This window comes from Syngnathus scovelli, chromosome 13, assembly GCF_024217435.2.
Source record: "Syngnathus scovelli strain Florida chromosome 13, RoL_Ssco_1.2, whole genome shotgun sequence".
NCBI classification, from domain to species: domain Eukaryota; kingdom Metazoa; phylum Chordata; class Actinopteri; order Syngnathiformes; family Syngnathidae; genus Syngnathus; species Syngnathus scovelli.
Genome location: NC_090859.1, coordinates 12,465,538 through 12,482,832, shown reverse-complemented (window position 1 = coordinate 12,482,832; position 17,295 = coordinate 12,465,538). Strand labels below are relative to the sequence as shown.

The window sequence follows — 17,295 nt, the reverse complement described above, 5'->3', positions numbered from 1 at the left end:
CGCGCTCATTAAAACACACCAGCCCGCTCGTCATCACACCGGCTGAACTGTGACCCATTTTGGGTGTGACCTCTCCGTTTAAGAAAGCAGGCGGCACTCTCTATTATTCAACATCATGGGAACTCAAGCTGGAAGGGGGTGGGAAAAGAAAAAAAAAAAGCTCTCCTCTCATGCACGAGCTGAGCGGAATGTGAAGAAGAAAAGTGTTCTTTCAGAGCTTTTAATGGCACGTACTCCTTCAAGCTGGAACTTAACAGCATCAGGTGCTGGAGGGCTCCCCTTTTTCACTTTCTCTTTTGAAGCTTGTTGCTATTATGATTTTTACAAATCGTTTTTGTACTTTTGAATCCTTTGCTCATGTCAATTGGAGGCTGTTTTTGTTAAACAAGCGCGATTAGCTGGCATGGGAAAATTGTTGATACCTAACAATTTAACAATCTTAAGATTGTTTGTTGTAGCTGAATGTGCTTTAATTAATTTTGTAAAAAAAAAATGTTTTAAGGTTATGCTTGTCAATAATTATCATTCTTGTTTGATCCATCATGAGAATAAAAATAAACAAAAAAATACTGACCTCCTACTGTGTACCTAATTAGTTTTTGTCACTGAATCTGTTAAATGTTCAAAAAATTGTTAACAGCACCATCTAGCGGTTTGCCATTCAGTTAATATTTTAGAGAACACTAACTTAATGTTTGTCATCTATCACCAGTAATTCGTAATTTAATATTAAAAAAATAAATCTACAATGCAAAGAAGAATAACACCAAAATAATTGCAACTTTTGGTTGGGATTTTGTCGCGCTCAGTATTTGGGATAACCCCGCTCCCTTGTGGTCATATGCGGCACTACATCTGCTATAACAAGGAGAATATTTTTGGCACGGTGACGCCCACAAGCACAGGTACTCTTTCCCCCTTTTTTTTCGAGGCAGTAAAACAAATCCAGCAGTCTGTCACTCGCTGCAAATAACATGCAAAGGTATCAACGATGGACTAAACTTGTGCAAAAAAGGCAGACGTTGCACTTATTTGAGATTTTTTAGAGCGCAAGTAACAATGGGACGATTAGTGGCTGAGCTGCTTCTGCTGCTGCTCATTTCCACAGGACAAGTTTATGCAGGTAAGGTGTTAGAGAAGCATCATGTCTATTTCACCTTTAGTTTTGCACTGTGAAAGTATGTCAAACAATTTACATTTCCTGTTTTAGGGTCAGTTGTAAAACCCACACTTGCAAATTGCACTTGAAATTTACTTAGTTAATTATACATTTTTTAACATTTGACTTTGTTCTGTCCTTTCATATTTGAAAGAAGTTAATTTTCGATGAATTCTGTTTTATAATCAAGTTAATTTATTAAATCCGACTGCAACATTTGAAACAATTTAAATTTAAAAAAATTGATGCTATTATAATCACAAACATGCAATGAGCAACTTTCCCCCAGTGTTTCCATTCATTTGACTAATTATAGGAAAAACTTGGATAAACTCGAGGTGTGTGAGTGTTGTTCCATTACTAATACGGTAATCCACACAATAGAAGATTAGCCAGACTGACAGGAGTTTTATAAGCTTCGAGGCGACAAGTATGCTAGCTCAGTTTGCTGACTGAGTGGTTCTGTCAGTCATAAATAACATGGTGAAATAGTGGTTAGCATATTTGGCTCACAGTTCAGGGGTTCTGGGTTCGAGTCTTGGCCTGCCTGTGTGGACTTTGTTTGTTGTCTGAGTATTTCTGTAAATTTTCTCCGGGGATTCTGGACCAAAGATTGTAAATTTTACCCTGGCGACCTACTCAGGGTGCTCAAAGTTAGTTGACCCACATTCACAGTGTCTAATGGACAGCATCGCTCCATTACCGATGCGTTTTAGGTCAAATCAATATAGTCCAAGTCCGCATTGGTCTTTACAAATGTGTTCATGTTAAACACATTGGCAACCTGAAAGGAATACATTGCTCCTGTTAAAAATGGCATGATGTAAAATGCATAGACGTTTCTAATATTTTGGTAATCTCAAAAAAATAGCTCTCAATATGATGTGGTGCATTTCTAGCCCACAACTGCAAAAATCAACATATTTTGTCATTCTGCTCTGAACCCGCTAAGTCCAATTCAGGCCACAACCTCCGTCAGCTAAAAGTCCAATTTGGGTCAACTAATTAGCGACAGAAAACTATTTGGATGGCCCACTCCGGAGTGCATTAGCTGCCATTATTGAATTTGGATTGCAGGTAAAAAGTGCAGAGCACACAGCACATTGACAGGCCCAGTCAATAAAGGGCATTAGCACTCTTACATGGGGGGCAGACCAAGTCCGTTAGCTTAAAGTTTACCAGGAAGTGTTAGCATATACAGTTTTAGCCAATTTAGCTAATCTCTGCTAAACTACACTATATAAGATTTATGATCAATCGAGAATGCCTCTTTTCATATCGTTCCAGTGTCATTTAATGGCAACAGCGCCCCCCAGCTGCAGACAGCGGAAGCTCCCTTGAAAACATTGACGACGCAAAGTGATGGCGACGACTCCAATGTCCTGTTATTGAGAAGCCTCGAGGTTGCAGAAGGAAGTTGGGCACCGTTGGAGCCCAAGCATATCAAGGTACTTAACTGTCTTCGGTCTTTCCCTAATAAATCGATACTAAACCAATTGTTCGAATCTTTCAGGTGAATTTTGATTTTACAAAGTTGGGTTTGCAACCGTCCGAGTTCATGTTCCGGATTGAGGAACGGGCAGTTCACGGTCACCTGCAGCTTGACCCCATTTCTGAAGATCCCAAAGAGGAAGCAGTCCCAGTCCAGGGAGAGGAGACAGACTTGACCTTTAGCATGCTTGACCTCTGGCAGGGTCGTGTGATGTACGTTCATGGCGGCTCAGAGGATCCCTATGACTACTTTACGTTCTCCATCTTCTCAAGCTCCAACAAGGAGCTCCCTGCGTATCTGAGGGAGCATCACCTGTATCGTTTTGACATCAACATCAGTCCTGTTAATGATGCGCCGGTTCTCAGCCTGCCACGTGGAAATATTTTTAATATTCTTCAAAATACCAAACGGCAGGTAGGCATCAAACAGTTTCTGGACAAAATTTGATCAAACTTGAACGACTGACGTATACATCGGCAATATTCACAGCTGACAAGAGATATGCTGAACGTATCAGACCCTGATAGCAGTCAAGCCGACTTGGTCTTCAACTCCATGGGAAACTTTGTGGAGGCCGGACATCTTGAACATGAAGATCACCCGGACAGGTTGGTTGGATTTGTGGATTTTCATTCTAGTCCAAAAGTCTTTGCAAAATATGTTGGTATAATTTCTGCAGGGTTATTAAAGTGTTCTCCCTGCATGATCTGGAAGAGGGTAAGATTAGCTTTGTCCACACGGGGGTGTCTACCTCCAGAATGGCACTCAGGGTCAGCGATGGTCAGAAGGTAAATCTTGTAGTCACTAAAAAAAAAACGCAAAAATGGAGATTGGATACTTCACAACTATCCCGATTTTTTTTCAGTTCAGCACGACAGTCATTTTGAGGATTGTTGCAGTGGAGCTTGAGTACAAACTGGTGAACCACACCGGACTGGAAGTGAACCAGGGCGGAACGTCGCTCATCACCACCAATCATCTTGCAGTACAAATTAATGTCGCTGATCAACCTGTGGAGATTTTCTATCATGTCACAGAGCTGCCCCAATACGGGGAGCTCCAACGTTTACACCAAAGTAGCAAATGGAAACCAACGAAATCCTTCTCTCAGAAACTTCTAGAACAAAAACAAATCCGGTACGTCAGCACTTACCGTGGTATCCAGCCTCAGAACGTCACCGACCGGTTCCGATGTAACGTCAGCATTGGCTCATTTGCGACAGAAGAACTCGTGTTTCCGATCGCCGTACGATGGATTCATTTTAAGATCACAAGAAGCAAGATGGAGGTCAACGGTGTTCTCAAAGTTGTTGTCACTCCTGAAGACTTTCATGTGATTACCAAGGGGGTCAAATTGAACGAGAGTGACCTTTACTTCAGACTTCTAACAGAACCCAAGAAAGGTCAGCTATTTCTCATCGATAAACTTCTAAAAATTGACTCCACTTTCAGCCAGAAGAATATCACAGATGGCTTAGTGACGTACGAGTTGCTAGCTAAGTATCCCGATGACACGAGAGACATTTGTAGCTTTCAGGTGATTTCTACTCTCGCCAATTCAAGTCTCGACTTCCGAATCCACATCAGAACCGAGTCAACTGACTTCACCGTCGTAAACAAAGGCATGTCCGTTGTGGAAGGAGGAAGTAAAATCATTACGAAAAATATTCTCTTTACGAACATCGCCAGTAACCGCGAGGTTCACTATAGCATCACGTCGCATCCGAGACACGGTCTACTGAGGAGGATCGACCTCTCCAACTTGACCTCCATAAATGACAACATCGTAGCTTTCACCAATCAGGATATCATCGAAGAAAGGATGATGTACGTCCACGATGACAGCGAGACCAAAAAAGATTCTTTTGCTTTTCAAATTGTGGTCTACAAAGTCAATGGCAGGAAGGAGGAAAGAAACACAGTAGAACACACCGTCAACATCTCCATCCAACTCATCAATGATCAGCGGCCTGTTAGAGTTGTCGATAAAGTTTTCCACGTGGCCCGAGATGGACAGAGATTGGTGACTTTGAGTGACCTCTGTTACCGGGATGATGACTCGGACTTTGAGGATGATCGCCTGGTGTACACCCGGAGAGGGATTCCAATGGGGGAGCTGGTCTTGGCCAGTGCGCCCAATCACAAACTCTACGAGTTCACACAGCAAGACCTCAAGCAGGTTATTAATATTATCTGGAATTTGATTGTTTTGTCTAAATATTGGAAACCTGATCCCAGACCTAACCAAAGTAATCATTGAGCTAATCTTTTAAATCTTCTAAAATTGCTCAACAATCTCTTTTTGTCTTTTCATCCAACAGAAAAATGTGCTATTTGTACACAGTGGAGTCAGCTTTGGTCGTTTTGTCCTTTTTGTGTCGGATGGGAAACATTATGTCTCTACCTTAATGGAGGTAAAGGGTTTCTATTTATTTTCACACCTAAACCGATTATCAAGTTCAAGACCTAAAATCAGTAATGTCCCATTTTTACTAATGTATTCATCTTTCCCTGATTCAGGTGAAGGCCCAAGATCCTTACCTAGAAGTGAGCAACAACACAGGCCTCATGGTCCAGCAGGGTGGCATAACAACTCTAACCTCATACGATCTCAGCGTCTTCAGTAACCTGGACATACGAACTCCACAGCAAATCACATTTGAAGTTTTCCTTCCACCCAAACATGGAGTCCTCCAATTTAAGAAAAATGAAGCAGCAGCAGTGGCAGGTTCCGTTTCATCATTCACCCAGGAGGATCTGGAGATGAAGAACTTGATGTATCAGCATGACGGCAGCCATGAGTCATCCGATGGGTTTAATATCACTGCGAGAGCAAGGGAGAGACGTGGAGAGGGGCTGGCTGATGATTGGAGGAAGGAGGTCTATCTGGACATTGGGGTGCAGATAAAAATCTACCTTGAAAGTCATCAGAGGCCTCCAACAGTTATAAGGAATCTTCCAGTGGTGGTGGACGAAGGGCATGATGTTGCCTTAAGCAAGAACAATTTAGAGGTAAGCCGGTCAGTCTTGGAATTGCAAGAAGTCATTTTCATCTATTTATCTTCAGGTGTTTCATGAAGACAGCCACCCTTCAGAGATAGTCTTCACCATTCAACAACCTCCAACCCTCGGATTTATCGAAAGGTCTTCGCCTCAGGAAAAGCGTCAACCAAAAAATGGAAGACATCGGCATCTCTTCCAGGTGCGCATAATTAACCGTAACTTCTCATAATAATCTTCTAGCAAACCATGAAATTGATGAGTTAAAGCTTTCAAATGTGACTTTTCCTCTTGGAAATCAGGAATTCAGACGACAGGCAACAACCTCTTTCACCCAGGAAGACATCGACAAGGGTTTGGTCATCTATCGTCAGAGGACTACGGGAAACAGCAGTAGTAACGACTCTGTTCTGTTGGAGGCCACCAATGGCCTCACCAAGGTTGGACCAATTCAACTGGAGATTGATATTATTCCCAAACTTCTCCCACTGAAGGTAACCGTTGTAGAAAATGTAAAGATGAGCTAGCTCAATGCTCAAGTCCTGTTAACTTCTGAAGGTGTCTGACCTGATCTTGGATGAGGGGTCCTCTCTGACGATCACACCTGACATCATCACGATAGACAGTCATCACTTCTCAGGGATGAATTTCCTCTATCAAATCATCGTTCCTCCACGACACGGTCACTTGGAGCACAGTCGGATCCCAGGGATGCCCATCTCGGCATTCACTCACACTGAGGTGCTCACAAGTCTCCAGATTGAATATTCACAATCCATCTTGTGTGGGATACATACTTATTTTTGTGGATTTCCCAGGTGGAACGTGAATATATTTCTTATATCCACGATGGCAGTGAAACAGTGAGAGACAATTTCACCATCATGGCCAACCAGACGGAGAACCAGAAGCACAGTCTTCCACGTGTTGTCCACATCAATGTCACACCTGTCAATGATGAGACACCTGTCGTTATAAACAACCAAGGCCTGAAGGTAGGCGACGCTGCAACATTTTTTGGGGCCCAAATTATTTCTGCTCCTAAATCCAAACATGTGGTTCTTCTCAGGTTTGGGTGGGTTCTGTGACCGAAATCTCTGCGGATGATCTAAGTGTGGAGGACTCAGACACTCCACCCGAGTTGCTCGAGTTCATCATCACACCGCCCAGTAACGGTTATCTAGCTCTGAGGAGTTCCCTGTCCAAACACATCCTGAACTTCACACAGAGTCATATTCAAAATGGCCAGCTGGTCTTTGTGCACAATGGTGAGACTCCCAGAATTCAAGAGGTGGTTGATAAACAAATATTATTCTGATGTTGGCACTTTTTTATTGCTGATTTTAGGTGCTTTATCCGGAGGTTTCCACTTCCAAGTTAATGATGGCGTGAACTTTGCCCCTCGCCAGATCTTCAGCACGACAGCTCATTCGCTCACCCTCACGCTACAAAGAAACCATCCCATTGAGGTGTACCAAGGTATAGCAACTCTTATTAGCCTACTATATCCTATTAAATCTTGTTTTATTTTATTTTTTAATACTCACTGTATCCTTGTTTTCACACTAAAGGTTCATTGACCCCAATTTCTGAGCAAAACCTTCAGGTGGTGACCAATGAACCCAATGATATCGGAAGACACCACATTGTGGAGTTTACCGTGACCGTTCCGCCAAAACTTGGCCGCTTGGTCCGTCACATGCTAGACAACTCTACTCGGGACATTTCTACATTCACACAGAGCATGGTAGACACCAGTCCCAATCTCCAACAAGATATCATCTCTATCTTCTAAAGTCAAGTTCTCATTTATGCCCCAGGTGAACTCGGGGATTATTTTGTATGATCAGAACAAACCGGTTTCAGCGGGACGGTTGGCTGAAGACACATTTTCTTTCACTGTATCTTCTCCTCCTGCTTTCCTGCCACCAACCACCTTCACAATCTTGATCTCCAACCAGCCAAAGAAACATCACAATCATCACCATGACAGCAAACTCTCCAACAATGCAGGTAAACGCTGTCTAAGAAAATAAATTTCATTTGAGAACTTTAACTTATTGTGTCTCGCAGGTGCTGTGGTGTCGGAGGGCGGCAGGGTTACAATCGACAAATCAAAACTCGATGCATCGAATCTCCTGGAGAAAGTACCCAAGCCAATCCAGAAAGACTACCATGTCATCTACCGGGTTATTGCCTTGCCGCACCACGGCGCTTTGTCAATCCAAGGACGCAACCTCACTAGGTTCCTTAATTCCTTCCTCATTTGTTTTAATTGTGAACTTTAGTGTTGACGATTTTTCAAATACGCTTTATTTTTATGTTCAAGGGAACAACCGAATTTCTCTCAGGTGGCTCTAAACGAATTTGGCGTGACATACATCCATGATGACTCTGAGACCACAAGCGACAGTTTCACTTTCCAAGCCCGGGTGGCCCCTCTGGATGCCTCCCCGTCTTTACCTCCGTCTCATTTATCCGATTCCTTCCCGTTGCCGTTCTATTCGGCCTCGTCCTCCCTTCCGTCGGAAGACTTTGTGCCTGATCGCCACGTCGAGGACAGCCTGACAATCACGAAGACTTTTAACATCACGGTGACGCCGGTCAATGACCAGCCGCCATCGACTAGCGACAGATCCCCGAGTATAAAAGTCGTTGTTGGGGAAAGAGTCGTTCTCGGACCGGACAGTCTTCAGGTGGGAACATTTTTGCAGCTCTTGATACAAAATACATTTGCTGTATAGTTTCTTCTGCAAGAACAGGTTGAAGATCATGACACCCCTCCAGAGGAGCTCCATTACCTTGTGATTAGCAAGCCCAACAACGGCTACCTGACGCTGGGCGAAAGACCAGAACCGGTGACATCCTTCACCCAGTATGACGTGAACCACGGTCGGCTACATTTTACACAGCAGGTGAAAAGTATTTTCTTTATCGATTTGATTTCTGTCGTTTGTCTCCTTACCTTTTTTGGGTTGGCTTCTCCAGGGCGAGCCATCAACTGGAATGTTCTACTTCAACATCACTGACGGACACCATCGTCCACTCTACAAAATATTCAATTTGGAGGTGATCAAGCCTTCTGTTTTTATCGTGAACAACACCGGCCTATCGTTAGTTCAAGGCAGAACGGCGGTGATTCTAACAACCAATCAGCTGGCAGCTCAAACAAACAGTCACAACCAGGCCAACATTACCTACACGGTCACCACGCACCCTCATCACGGACGCATCGCTATAAACGATCAAGAAGTCAAGACCTTCTTCCACGAGGATCTGCAATACGGCCGTGTGGTCTATCACATGACTGATCTCAGCGAATCGGAGGACAGCTTTCAGATCTCCGTGTCGGCCTCGGCGCCGGGTGTCGAGTATGGAAATGTGGCCGCGCAGACGGTGAAGGTAATCGTGCGGCCACTCATCTATCTGCGAGAACCTGTGAGAGTCCCCAGCGGCATTGCTGTCAAACTGGGGAAAGCCATGATGGATGCCTCCGAGCTGGCGAGAATCAGCAGAGCCAATCCGGTCTTTGAGGTTCTGTCTCCACCCAAACATGGAAAGCTAGTCAAGGTAAGGCACCTCCTGATCATATTGTCACTTTTTCATTTCGTAATAGCTCTGCGGTGTTTTGGATTATGAAAATGTTCGTACTGTTTTTGAAAATAGACTGACAAAAAAAATCAGTTCAAAATTCTTTCCCCTACCAAATTATCTTCACCAATGTAATACACGGGTTAGCCACTAGAGGTCAGCAAAAACATCTTTGTATGAACGATGCTGAGCACCATTGTTTCTGCTGTGCCTGCATGTACGCAGATGACATATGGCCCCAACAGAGCCCCAGAAGTCTTAAAGTCGTTTACATTCCGCGACGTGGTTCAAGGACGCGTCGCCATCGAGGAGACGTTGAGCGACAACCCGCTACCCAATAACAAAACCTCGCTCGCGACGTCGCAGGGCCACGCCCCCGCCACGCCTCGCAACGATTCTTTCGTCTTCCTGCTGAAGGCCGGAAACGTTCAGCCGGCCAAAGGTGAGCTTCACTTCACCATCTTACCTCACCACCAAATGCATCACGGCCCGCCTGGGTTGAAAAACACGGATAGTGTGAGTAGTGAACACCAAATGACGTTGCTAACCACACGGAACAAGACAACCACTGGAGGGGGGAGAGGAATGGCGGGGAAGGAAACCCCCACGTCCAGCGGGGCGGAAGGGGATTTGCATCCTCACATCCTGACACACAAGAACCACAGCAAGACCCACCACAAGCCGAGACCTCACCACCGCACGGCAAATCACACGCGGAGTCACACCAAGAGTGGCGTGGATGAAGCAATGTGGCGACGGGAACCCCCGCCGCAACCTCGCCCCCCCTCCGAGCCAGAACATGCTCTGGCGAAGCCTCCTGACACCCGTCCGGTTCACGTGGAGGTCCTCCCTAGACCCTCCTCGGACCCTCTGCTCATCATCCTGCCACTTCTGGCTTGTTTACTCCTCATTGTCATCCTCGTGGTGTTGATCCTGGTGTTCCGACACCAAAAGGAGAAGCAGGCTCGAATGCGACTTCTTCAGGAGCTGGCCGCCGTGCAGTTACCCGCCGAGGGGAGCCCGTACTCGGGCCGGTCGGAGCGAAGCGTGGCTGCGCCGTCCATGGTGGTCACCCCTCTTGGTGCTGCCAGCTGTCCGGTGTCACCGAGGGTACCGGAAGGCCCCAGGAGGCGGAGTCTGGCCCCTGGGATGACCTTCTGGGGGCCATTTGATACTGAGGCAACAAGCAGTGATGAACATTTGAGAACTTGGCAAAGTAATGAAAGGGTTATTAGCAGAAATTCATTACCGGCCATGTCTGTCGAATTCAAGACTTCTCGCAGAGCCAAATCCCCCATACCGACGCTTCAAGGCAACCAGTATTGGGTTTGATTGACATTTGGTATTTTGAGGGAACATTTCCTGTTTTGCTTAAAAACTCGCTTAATAGCTTTATGTGCTGAGGTCAAAGCCTTGTCGAAGATAAAAGTTTGCTTTGCTGCATTTTTTGTGCCAAGGAACCACAGCATGTTGAAAAAAGGGGAGGAGCTTAATTTACAATCACAATAATGAACATGATAGAATGATGTATTTGTTTGTTCTCAAGCAGGTTTATTTTATTCACCATATAGAAACAGAAATGCTGAGTCTAGTCAAATGTAGCAATATAATTTAATTTTTTAAATAGTCCCAATATGCAGTAATGTAAATACTGACTTTTGTTTTGCTTTTTGCTTTTACTCTGTCTTTGATAAGCTCTCACGTGATTGCTAGTTGAACTGCTTTCACCCATGCACAATGTTAACTTTCCTTTTCTTCATGCTCACGTCTTACTACGCACTGTAAAAGATTTATTTTTCAATAAAAAGATATTTTTAGAAATAATTAATGGTGCATGCTGTTTTTATGTGCAGTCTAAGACTGTTTTAAGTCCCCGAGCCTTTCAACTAACTTCATTCATTTTCAATTTAATTCTATTTTGTAAAGAGGACAGAAACTTTAAAATGGCTGATTTTTAAGAAATTGTCATTTTTGATCTTTGCAGTATTTTGAACAAAGAATATATTGAGGCATCTTGTAACGGTTTCAGTTTTTATATTCAAGTTTTTTTTTTCTGCTTCGAAAAACAGATTACTAATTTATTTACTTGGGCTGTCAAACAGCACTCATACTTTAATACAAATACATGACCGTGTGTTTTAGATCTGGTTTCACAGGCCTCTGCTTGTCAGGAAAACAATTCCATCTCAGAAGCCGGACATTAAAAAAAAAAAAAAATGAGTGTACACTAGCCTGATTAAAGAATGGCTTATTGTTAAACAGGAAAATCAAAAGGAAGCAGAAAGGAGGAAGAGGTCAGGCTAAATAATGAAGGGTAATCTGAGCTGCACGCTTTGAAAGCTGGTGTCTCATATCAGCCACTGGACACACAACATCAGATTTTTACTTTGTTAAAGTCAAAGACACAATTGAATAATGTCCTATATCCATTTATTTATGGAAATACTGTCCTGTTGTAATACATTGAATTCATATGCAACTCCACAAACAACTAATTGCCCTTTAAGAAAAAAAATCACTGGGTTCATTCCAGAGTATGTGAAATCTGAAATGCAGTATCCAAAAGAAAGAATGGAAAAAGCGCCAACAATATCAGTTAGACGAACATGCGGAATGTTTAAACAAAGAGGCAGATATGGTTTCAAACATTCTTTTAAACTGTTACTACCCCAACTGACCTTACTAGTGTGAGTAAAAGAGAAATATGACCTCGACAAGCAAGTCAAATTAAAATGACATCACTGGCCAATGACCAGCGCATATACCTTTTTTTTTTCCCCAGTCAGAAAATAATAGTTTTTTAATGAACATGCAAAGGTAATGTTAGTCAACTGAGATTTGTATGATGACAAATCAATAAAAAATTCATCTGATTTTATCTATTTCAGGGTTGTGAGGAGCTGGAGGAAATCTCAGTTGGTCATCCTGGATCAGACCAAGACAACCTCAATGGAAATTGAACCCTGTCGGTAAGTTTCCACTACGTCATTTTTTTCTATGGTTCCAGAATGATGCAGAAAGGGGCGGGGCTTGTGGAGCAAGACTTTAGTATTGGTCTATTGGTTCATGGAAGCAGAATTGTTTGAATGATCCACATGCCATTTCCTCCACAGTTTAATTGAAATCGCAAACCAATACCTTTGCACTCCATATATGGAAAGGTTATTCGGTCTTTAAATGCTTAAAACATCCAGTTCAGTTGAAATGCAGATAGCTTGTGGCCACTATAGTCAAAACAATGCAAATCACACCGAGAGGATCATTCACCTTCCGTATATTTTTTTTCACCCATGATGGTCCTCTTACTTTTCAGTCAATATTTTTTTCCGCCTCCGACCGCCATTTTTTTTTTATCATCCTACTGCTCGTTGTCATACTTCTGGAGGGCGTCCTGCAGCTTGGATGTGATTTTTTGGAAAAAGCCAATTTGCTCTCGGAGGTGGTGTTGCATCTGCGCTCGGAAGTCTCGTACGCGCGTGCGGTGAAAGTGCTGGATCTCGGCCAGCGTGGCGCACGAGATGATGTTGCAACGGTCGTGGAGATCACCCTCCTGCGCGGGACAGTCCTTCACTTTGGTCAGGGCACCTTGACAAGATGGAGGAGAAAGCGGGTTACTTTTTAGCTTTTGCTGCCAAGGCAATAAACAGTTTCGGAATAAAGTGACGTCAATATGACATTTCATAAGGACTCAATCTATGAGGAAATGAAAACGGTGTGCTTGGCTTATGAAGAAAAAAGACAGAAGATAGATTTTAATGAGAAACTCATGCAAAATCACATTTTGAATAATAGTGGGAACATAAATTAAACCGTTATTCAGGGGGGAAACAGATGTTTTTAGCTAAGGGCTAGCTTGACAGCAGTTAGCCAAAATTAAGTTTGCTATAGTCAGTTAGTTAATAAAATATTTTTTGGAGCATCTAGTCTCTAGGGAACTTTATAAAAGAAAAAGAACTGTTCCGGTCAATTATTTTAACACCAGCTAGCCATTAAGGCAGATCTACTTCAGAAAGAAACCGTTCCTTGCTACAGCTGCCTTTACAACAACAAAAAAGTTGCACCCCAGACGTCCTTCCTGACCCTCTGCTGAGTAATGCCTTAAAATGTCTAGTGACTCAACTTTAAAGGGGGAAGTACAACACTTTTGGCAGACATGAAGGATGAAAAACAGATGAGGAACTGTAAAGTTTAGGGGTAACTTGAAGAAATCGCAAGCTAGCTTACGGCTCAGTGTTTGGTTTGCTGACCTTTGTGACTTGGTGTTGTAAAAGAAAGACACAATGATCGTTTCCCCCATCCCGTCCACTTTATCTAAGCAATTAAATGAAATAATATTAGACTTTGAACCCCTCAACTGCCATAGCGATTAGCAGCCCGTAATCTGAACTGTGTTCTTTGTACCGTTAGCTGGTGGGAAACGTCTATCTCTTCTCTTCAAATTAGAGAACCAGAAGGAAGAAAGAACGAGAGAGGGGAAAAAAGAGTGGGAGGAGGAGGAGGAGGGGAAAACTAATCCCAGAGACTGCTCTATTTTGCATTCCTCCAGTCTCAGGGCAACTTTGGACAAGAGGCCCTGGAATCTGCTCTCATTCAAATCAGATGTTAGCCTTTGGACCTGTGGTCTGACGCTGCAAAGCGACATAGGTCAACAAGATTTTAGAGGTGGTGACGTATTCTTAATATTACTCAGCAGTGACTAATGGAGGATAGAGGTTCTAACATCACAAGTTCATGTCGCAAAGCCCATTTTTGAGCAAGACAAGAACTATCCGTCATTCAATGGAGGTAGTCAAAAGTGTTTTTCGTGGTGTGGATGAGCTCATCGGTGATACTCAGCATTGAGAGAAGGAATAACAAGAGTTGACATTCCTGGACTGGAATGAGGTCAACATCTGTGTTTCTGTATAAGAGACTGCCTTACAAGCTAGCTAGCTAACCGAAGTTAGAAAGAGTTGTCAGTAATGGAGACTGTTGGCATTCAAGCTGCAATTGTATCTAGTAAACAGAGAGCTCAGCGCACTATAGAAACGGTGCCTCCAGGTTTGGCAGACGTCAGGACTTTGCATGCCAGCGGAGGCTCCCCTCCTCCCATACCGCGGGGAACCAACAAGCTAACTCCTGTTTGTTGTGTTTGCAGTGTGTTTTGGAGCCGTTCACTCGAGGCACTCTTGGTACACAAAAAAAACGTCTCGATGTTGGGTATCGGTTTTCTGCTCTCACTGAGTTTGTAATAAGTGAAAACAGATGACGCGCTTGGTTAGGGGTCGCGGGGTTTGGGGAGTGTTGCCTATAAATTGTTTCATAGACGAATAATAAAGGCGAAGAGCCAGATGGCGCCAGCTCGATAGGTTTCTTTTTGGTTCTGTTAAAGGATCGTTATTATTTTACTGACTCTTAGCTTGAATTGGGACTAAGCCTGACTGCTAGGTCCTTAAGAACTTAAGAACTTAAGTTAACTAACTTAAGTTGATTACGGATTCCAAGGTTGTATCATTCCAAAGAACTAACTGCAGAGTCTCCATAGATCCCGTTATGTGAGGTGATGACCCAAACTATACTCGACCATCTGGAATGTGTTTTTCCAGATCTGACTTGAAAACCATGCATTGTCTAACCTTTCTGTACATGGACGATGTCAGGAAAGTTGGCCAGGTGTCCTCTGTAGAGATCCAACAGATCAGAAATGGGATCCAGATCCTGGCGTGGTTGATCTGCAAAATAATCCCCGATGGCCTCGTAGGCGTCACCGGTATAAGAGATGGCTTTATTCAGACCTCCCGAGTAGGCCTGCTGGTCCAGCTCAAACGCCTGCGAGAGGAGTTTGAAGGATTGTCCGACTTTGTGGTACTCCTTCTTGAATCCTGTTATCTGCTTGCGTGCAAATTCGTTGATGGTGGTGTTTACCACCACGATGTTCTCGTCCATCCTTTTCGTGAAGGACTTGAAGCCTTCGATCTTGCTCTCCACTTCCTGAAGGTCCAGTGGGACGTCGGGCGTGCTTGATGGAAGAGGGAAATTTTTAAGTGGCTTTGAGCAGATGCCATCCGGCTTAAAAACTAGCAGTAAGATCTTCATACCTGATTGTGAGGAAGAAATTAGCTCCGACCAGCTCATCCCTCTCTGCCTTCCTCTTGCCCTGTTTCCAAGCTTTCTCGTCGGCTCCGCAGGTGAGGAAATGCTGGAAGACGTCGCAGCGGGCCAGCACAGGGTGGCTGGTCATGTGGTTCATCCACCAGATGAGGCCTTTCCTTCGCTTGGAGATGAAGTCCTCCTCAAAACGGCCAGTGGCCTGCTTCTCAGGCAGATGTGGAACCGAGATGACCGGGAATCGCTCCACCAGCCGGGCGTACAGCCAGTCGAAATGTTTGTACCTGCGAGGCACGAGGAAATGGAGGTGTGAGAAATTCAAACATCTGACTTTGGGAAACATAATGTATGCTGGGTGAGCAAAAAAAAAAAAGACAAAGAAACAATGAGGGGAATAACGCACGAGGGAATTCGAGAGGAAATACGCTATTCTTGAAGCCAGAAGGCTCTTGGCTCTGCTTTTGCCGATTGCTGAGAACAACAGTGGGGAAGAGGCCACAAGCCACAAAAACTTCACAAGTGAGGAAGTGGCGAGCAACAAAAAGAAGAGTTTGGTACCTGCGGTTGACTTGAACATTGGTGTGAGTGGGCGTCAATCCGTAGGACATGTAGCTCTTCATGCCTTTGAACTTTGTCTGCTTGGTTGGATCGTCGATGGTGCACGTGAAGGGGTACGGGTCGTCTTGCCATTCGGGTCCGTGCTTGCCCATCACCACGCAAATCCTATCCCCATCTTTGACGAAAGCAGCCGCCTCCCCGAGAAGGAAAGCTTCTCCTCCGGACTTGACGAAAGTTGAGAACCGGTTCAGGTTTCTTCCTACCGTGGCTGAGCTCTTGGCTTGAGGTTGCATGGAGCTGCTGCGCCGGGCCGGCAGGGTAGTGGTCACCGGGTACAAGGAAGCGGGTGAGGTCCCCAGACTCCTTGGAGTCTCGGTGGCCGGGGAACTGTCATCCCAGTCGTCGTCCCAGTCGTCATCGCTGCCCTGGCTGGTGTGGAAGCTTCCCCCACCGCTGCCGACGCTCCCCGCCTCGGGTACTCGCTGGGAATAGGGGGCATGTGTGGGAGTCACAACTTTGGGGGAGGAGAACCCTTTGTTGTTGTTGTTGGAGGTGATGTGGTCCCTTATGATCTCCACGTAGGAGGCCGGGATGAGGCCGACGTCCCCTCGGCTGTTCTTCCCTTCCAACCAACCTTCCAGCTCCTCCTCGCTGAACAAGCTCACCAGCTCGTTTTCACGAATGGTGATCTCCCCTTGGTTCTCCGAGTGGAAGTCGTACAACACCCTGGCCTGGAGCGCCATTCTTACACAAAGCTTAATTTGCTCACTTTAACTTCTCAGCAACCTCCAAGCATTCCGAGATCTTTGGAGAAACGCGATTGAGTTTCGCAGGCAGAAACTTTTCTGTCCGCGTAATCCCTGCGCGGAACGGGGGAGGGAAAGTAGAGCCGAAACCTTATCAGATGTCCGACAGCGACCTCCTCTCCTCTCGAGCAGCTGCTGCTTCAAATATCATTCGCTTTCCAAGCGCAACTTGGAGAACGGGGGAAAAAAAACTTTGACATCCGATTGATTATTAAAAAAAAAAAGGTTGACAGACCTGCGATGGCTGCGCGGCTGCTTTATTTCACCGGACCACCCAAAAAAAGGGGACTGAAGTGCCTCTCGTTCCCCCCCCTTCTCTCTCCGGGATGCTTGTAAGTTAAAGGCACCAAGTCCCAACACGTAGAAGAACCGAGGAGGCGGAGTCTGCTGCAAGTTTGATCAAGCAACAGAACTCGCCACGTTATGTTGAGGCAAAGCAAAGCAAAGCAGCTCTATTTGGCGTCACATAGTTACAAATAAAAAAAAAAAACTTTTAAGGCAACATTTCGAGCCAAAGGTTAACAACAGTTTAATAAAACAAATTTTAAAGCAAAATAATTTAAAAGCTTTAAAGCACTTTGTATCTTTCCATCGATCCATCT

General features: G+C 44.6%; 2 protein-coding genes across 3 annotated transcripts; one reads left to right on the top strand and one right to left on the bottom strand.

The window, feature by feature from the left end:
- Positions 1 to 896: 896 nt before the first annotated feature.
- LOC125979510 (chondroitin sulfate proteoglycan 4-like) lies at positions 897 to 11,066 on the top strand. 2 transcript variants are annotated; one of them, XM_049737801.2, is made up of 21 exons: positions 897 to 1,123; positions 2,447 to 2,607; positions 2,673 to 3,065; positions 3,141 to 3,259; positions 3,331 to 3,439; positions 3,517 to 4,830; positions 4,973 to 5,065; positions 5,172 to 5,663; positions 5,719 to 5,853; positions 5,954 to 6,145; positions 6,210 to 6,392; positions 6,470 to 6,646; positions 6,721 to 6,919; positions 6,999 to 7,130; positions 7,223 to 7,398; positions 7,472 to 7,664; positions 7,725 to 7,896; positions 7,981 to 8,347; positions 8,414 to 8,566; positions 8,640 to 9,221; positions 9,468 to 11,066. In XM_049737801.2, the coding sequence occupies exons 1-21, from the start codon at positions 1,060 to 1,062 to the stop codon at positions 10,572 to 10,574; spliced, it is 6,513 nt and encodes a 2,170-aa protein (XP_049593758.1). In that variant the 5' UTR covers positions 897 to 1,059; the 3' UTR covers positions 10,575 to 11,066. The 2 variants fall into 2 exon arrangements, with proteins under 2 accessions (XP_049593758.1, XP_049593757.1); XM_049737800.2 differs by having other exon boundaries at positions 8,396 to 8,566.
- A 589-nt stretch (positions 11,067 to 11,655) lies between these two features.
- Positions 11,656 to 17,039, bottom strand: LOC125979511 (sorting nexin-18). The gene is made up of 4 exons (XM_049737802.2): positions 15,888 to 17,039; positions 15,320 to 15,613; positions 14,858 to 15,240; positions 11,656 to 12,827 (listed from the first exon to the last, which is right to left on the bottom strand). Exons 1-4 carry the CDS (start codon positions 16,628 to 16,630, stop codon positions 12,601 to 12,603), a joined length of 1,647 nt encoding a protein of 548 aa, XP_049593759.1. The 5' UTR covers positions 16,631 to 17,039; the 3' UTR covers positions 11,656 to 12,600.
- Between the last annotated feature and the right edge of the window lie 256 nt (positions 17,040 to 17,295).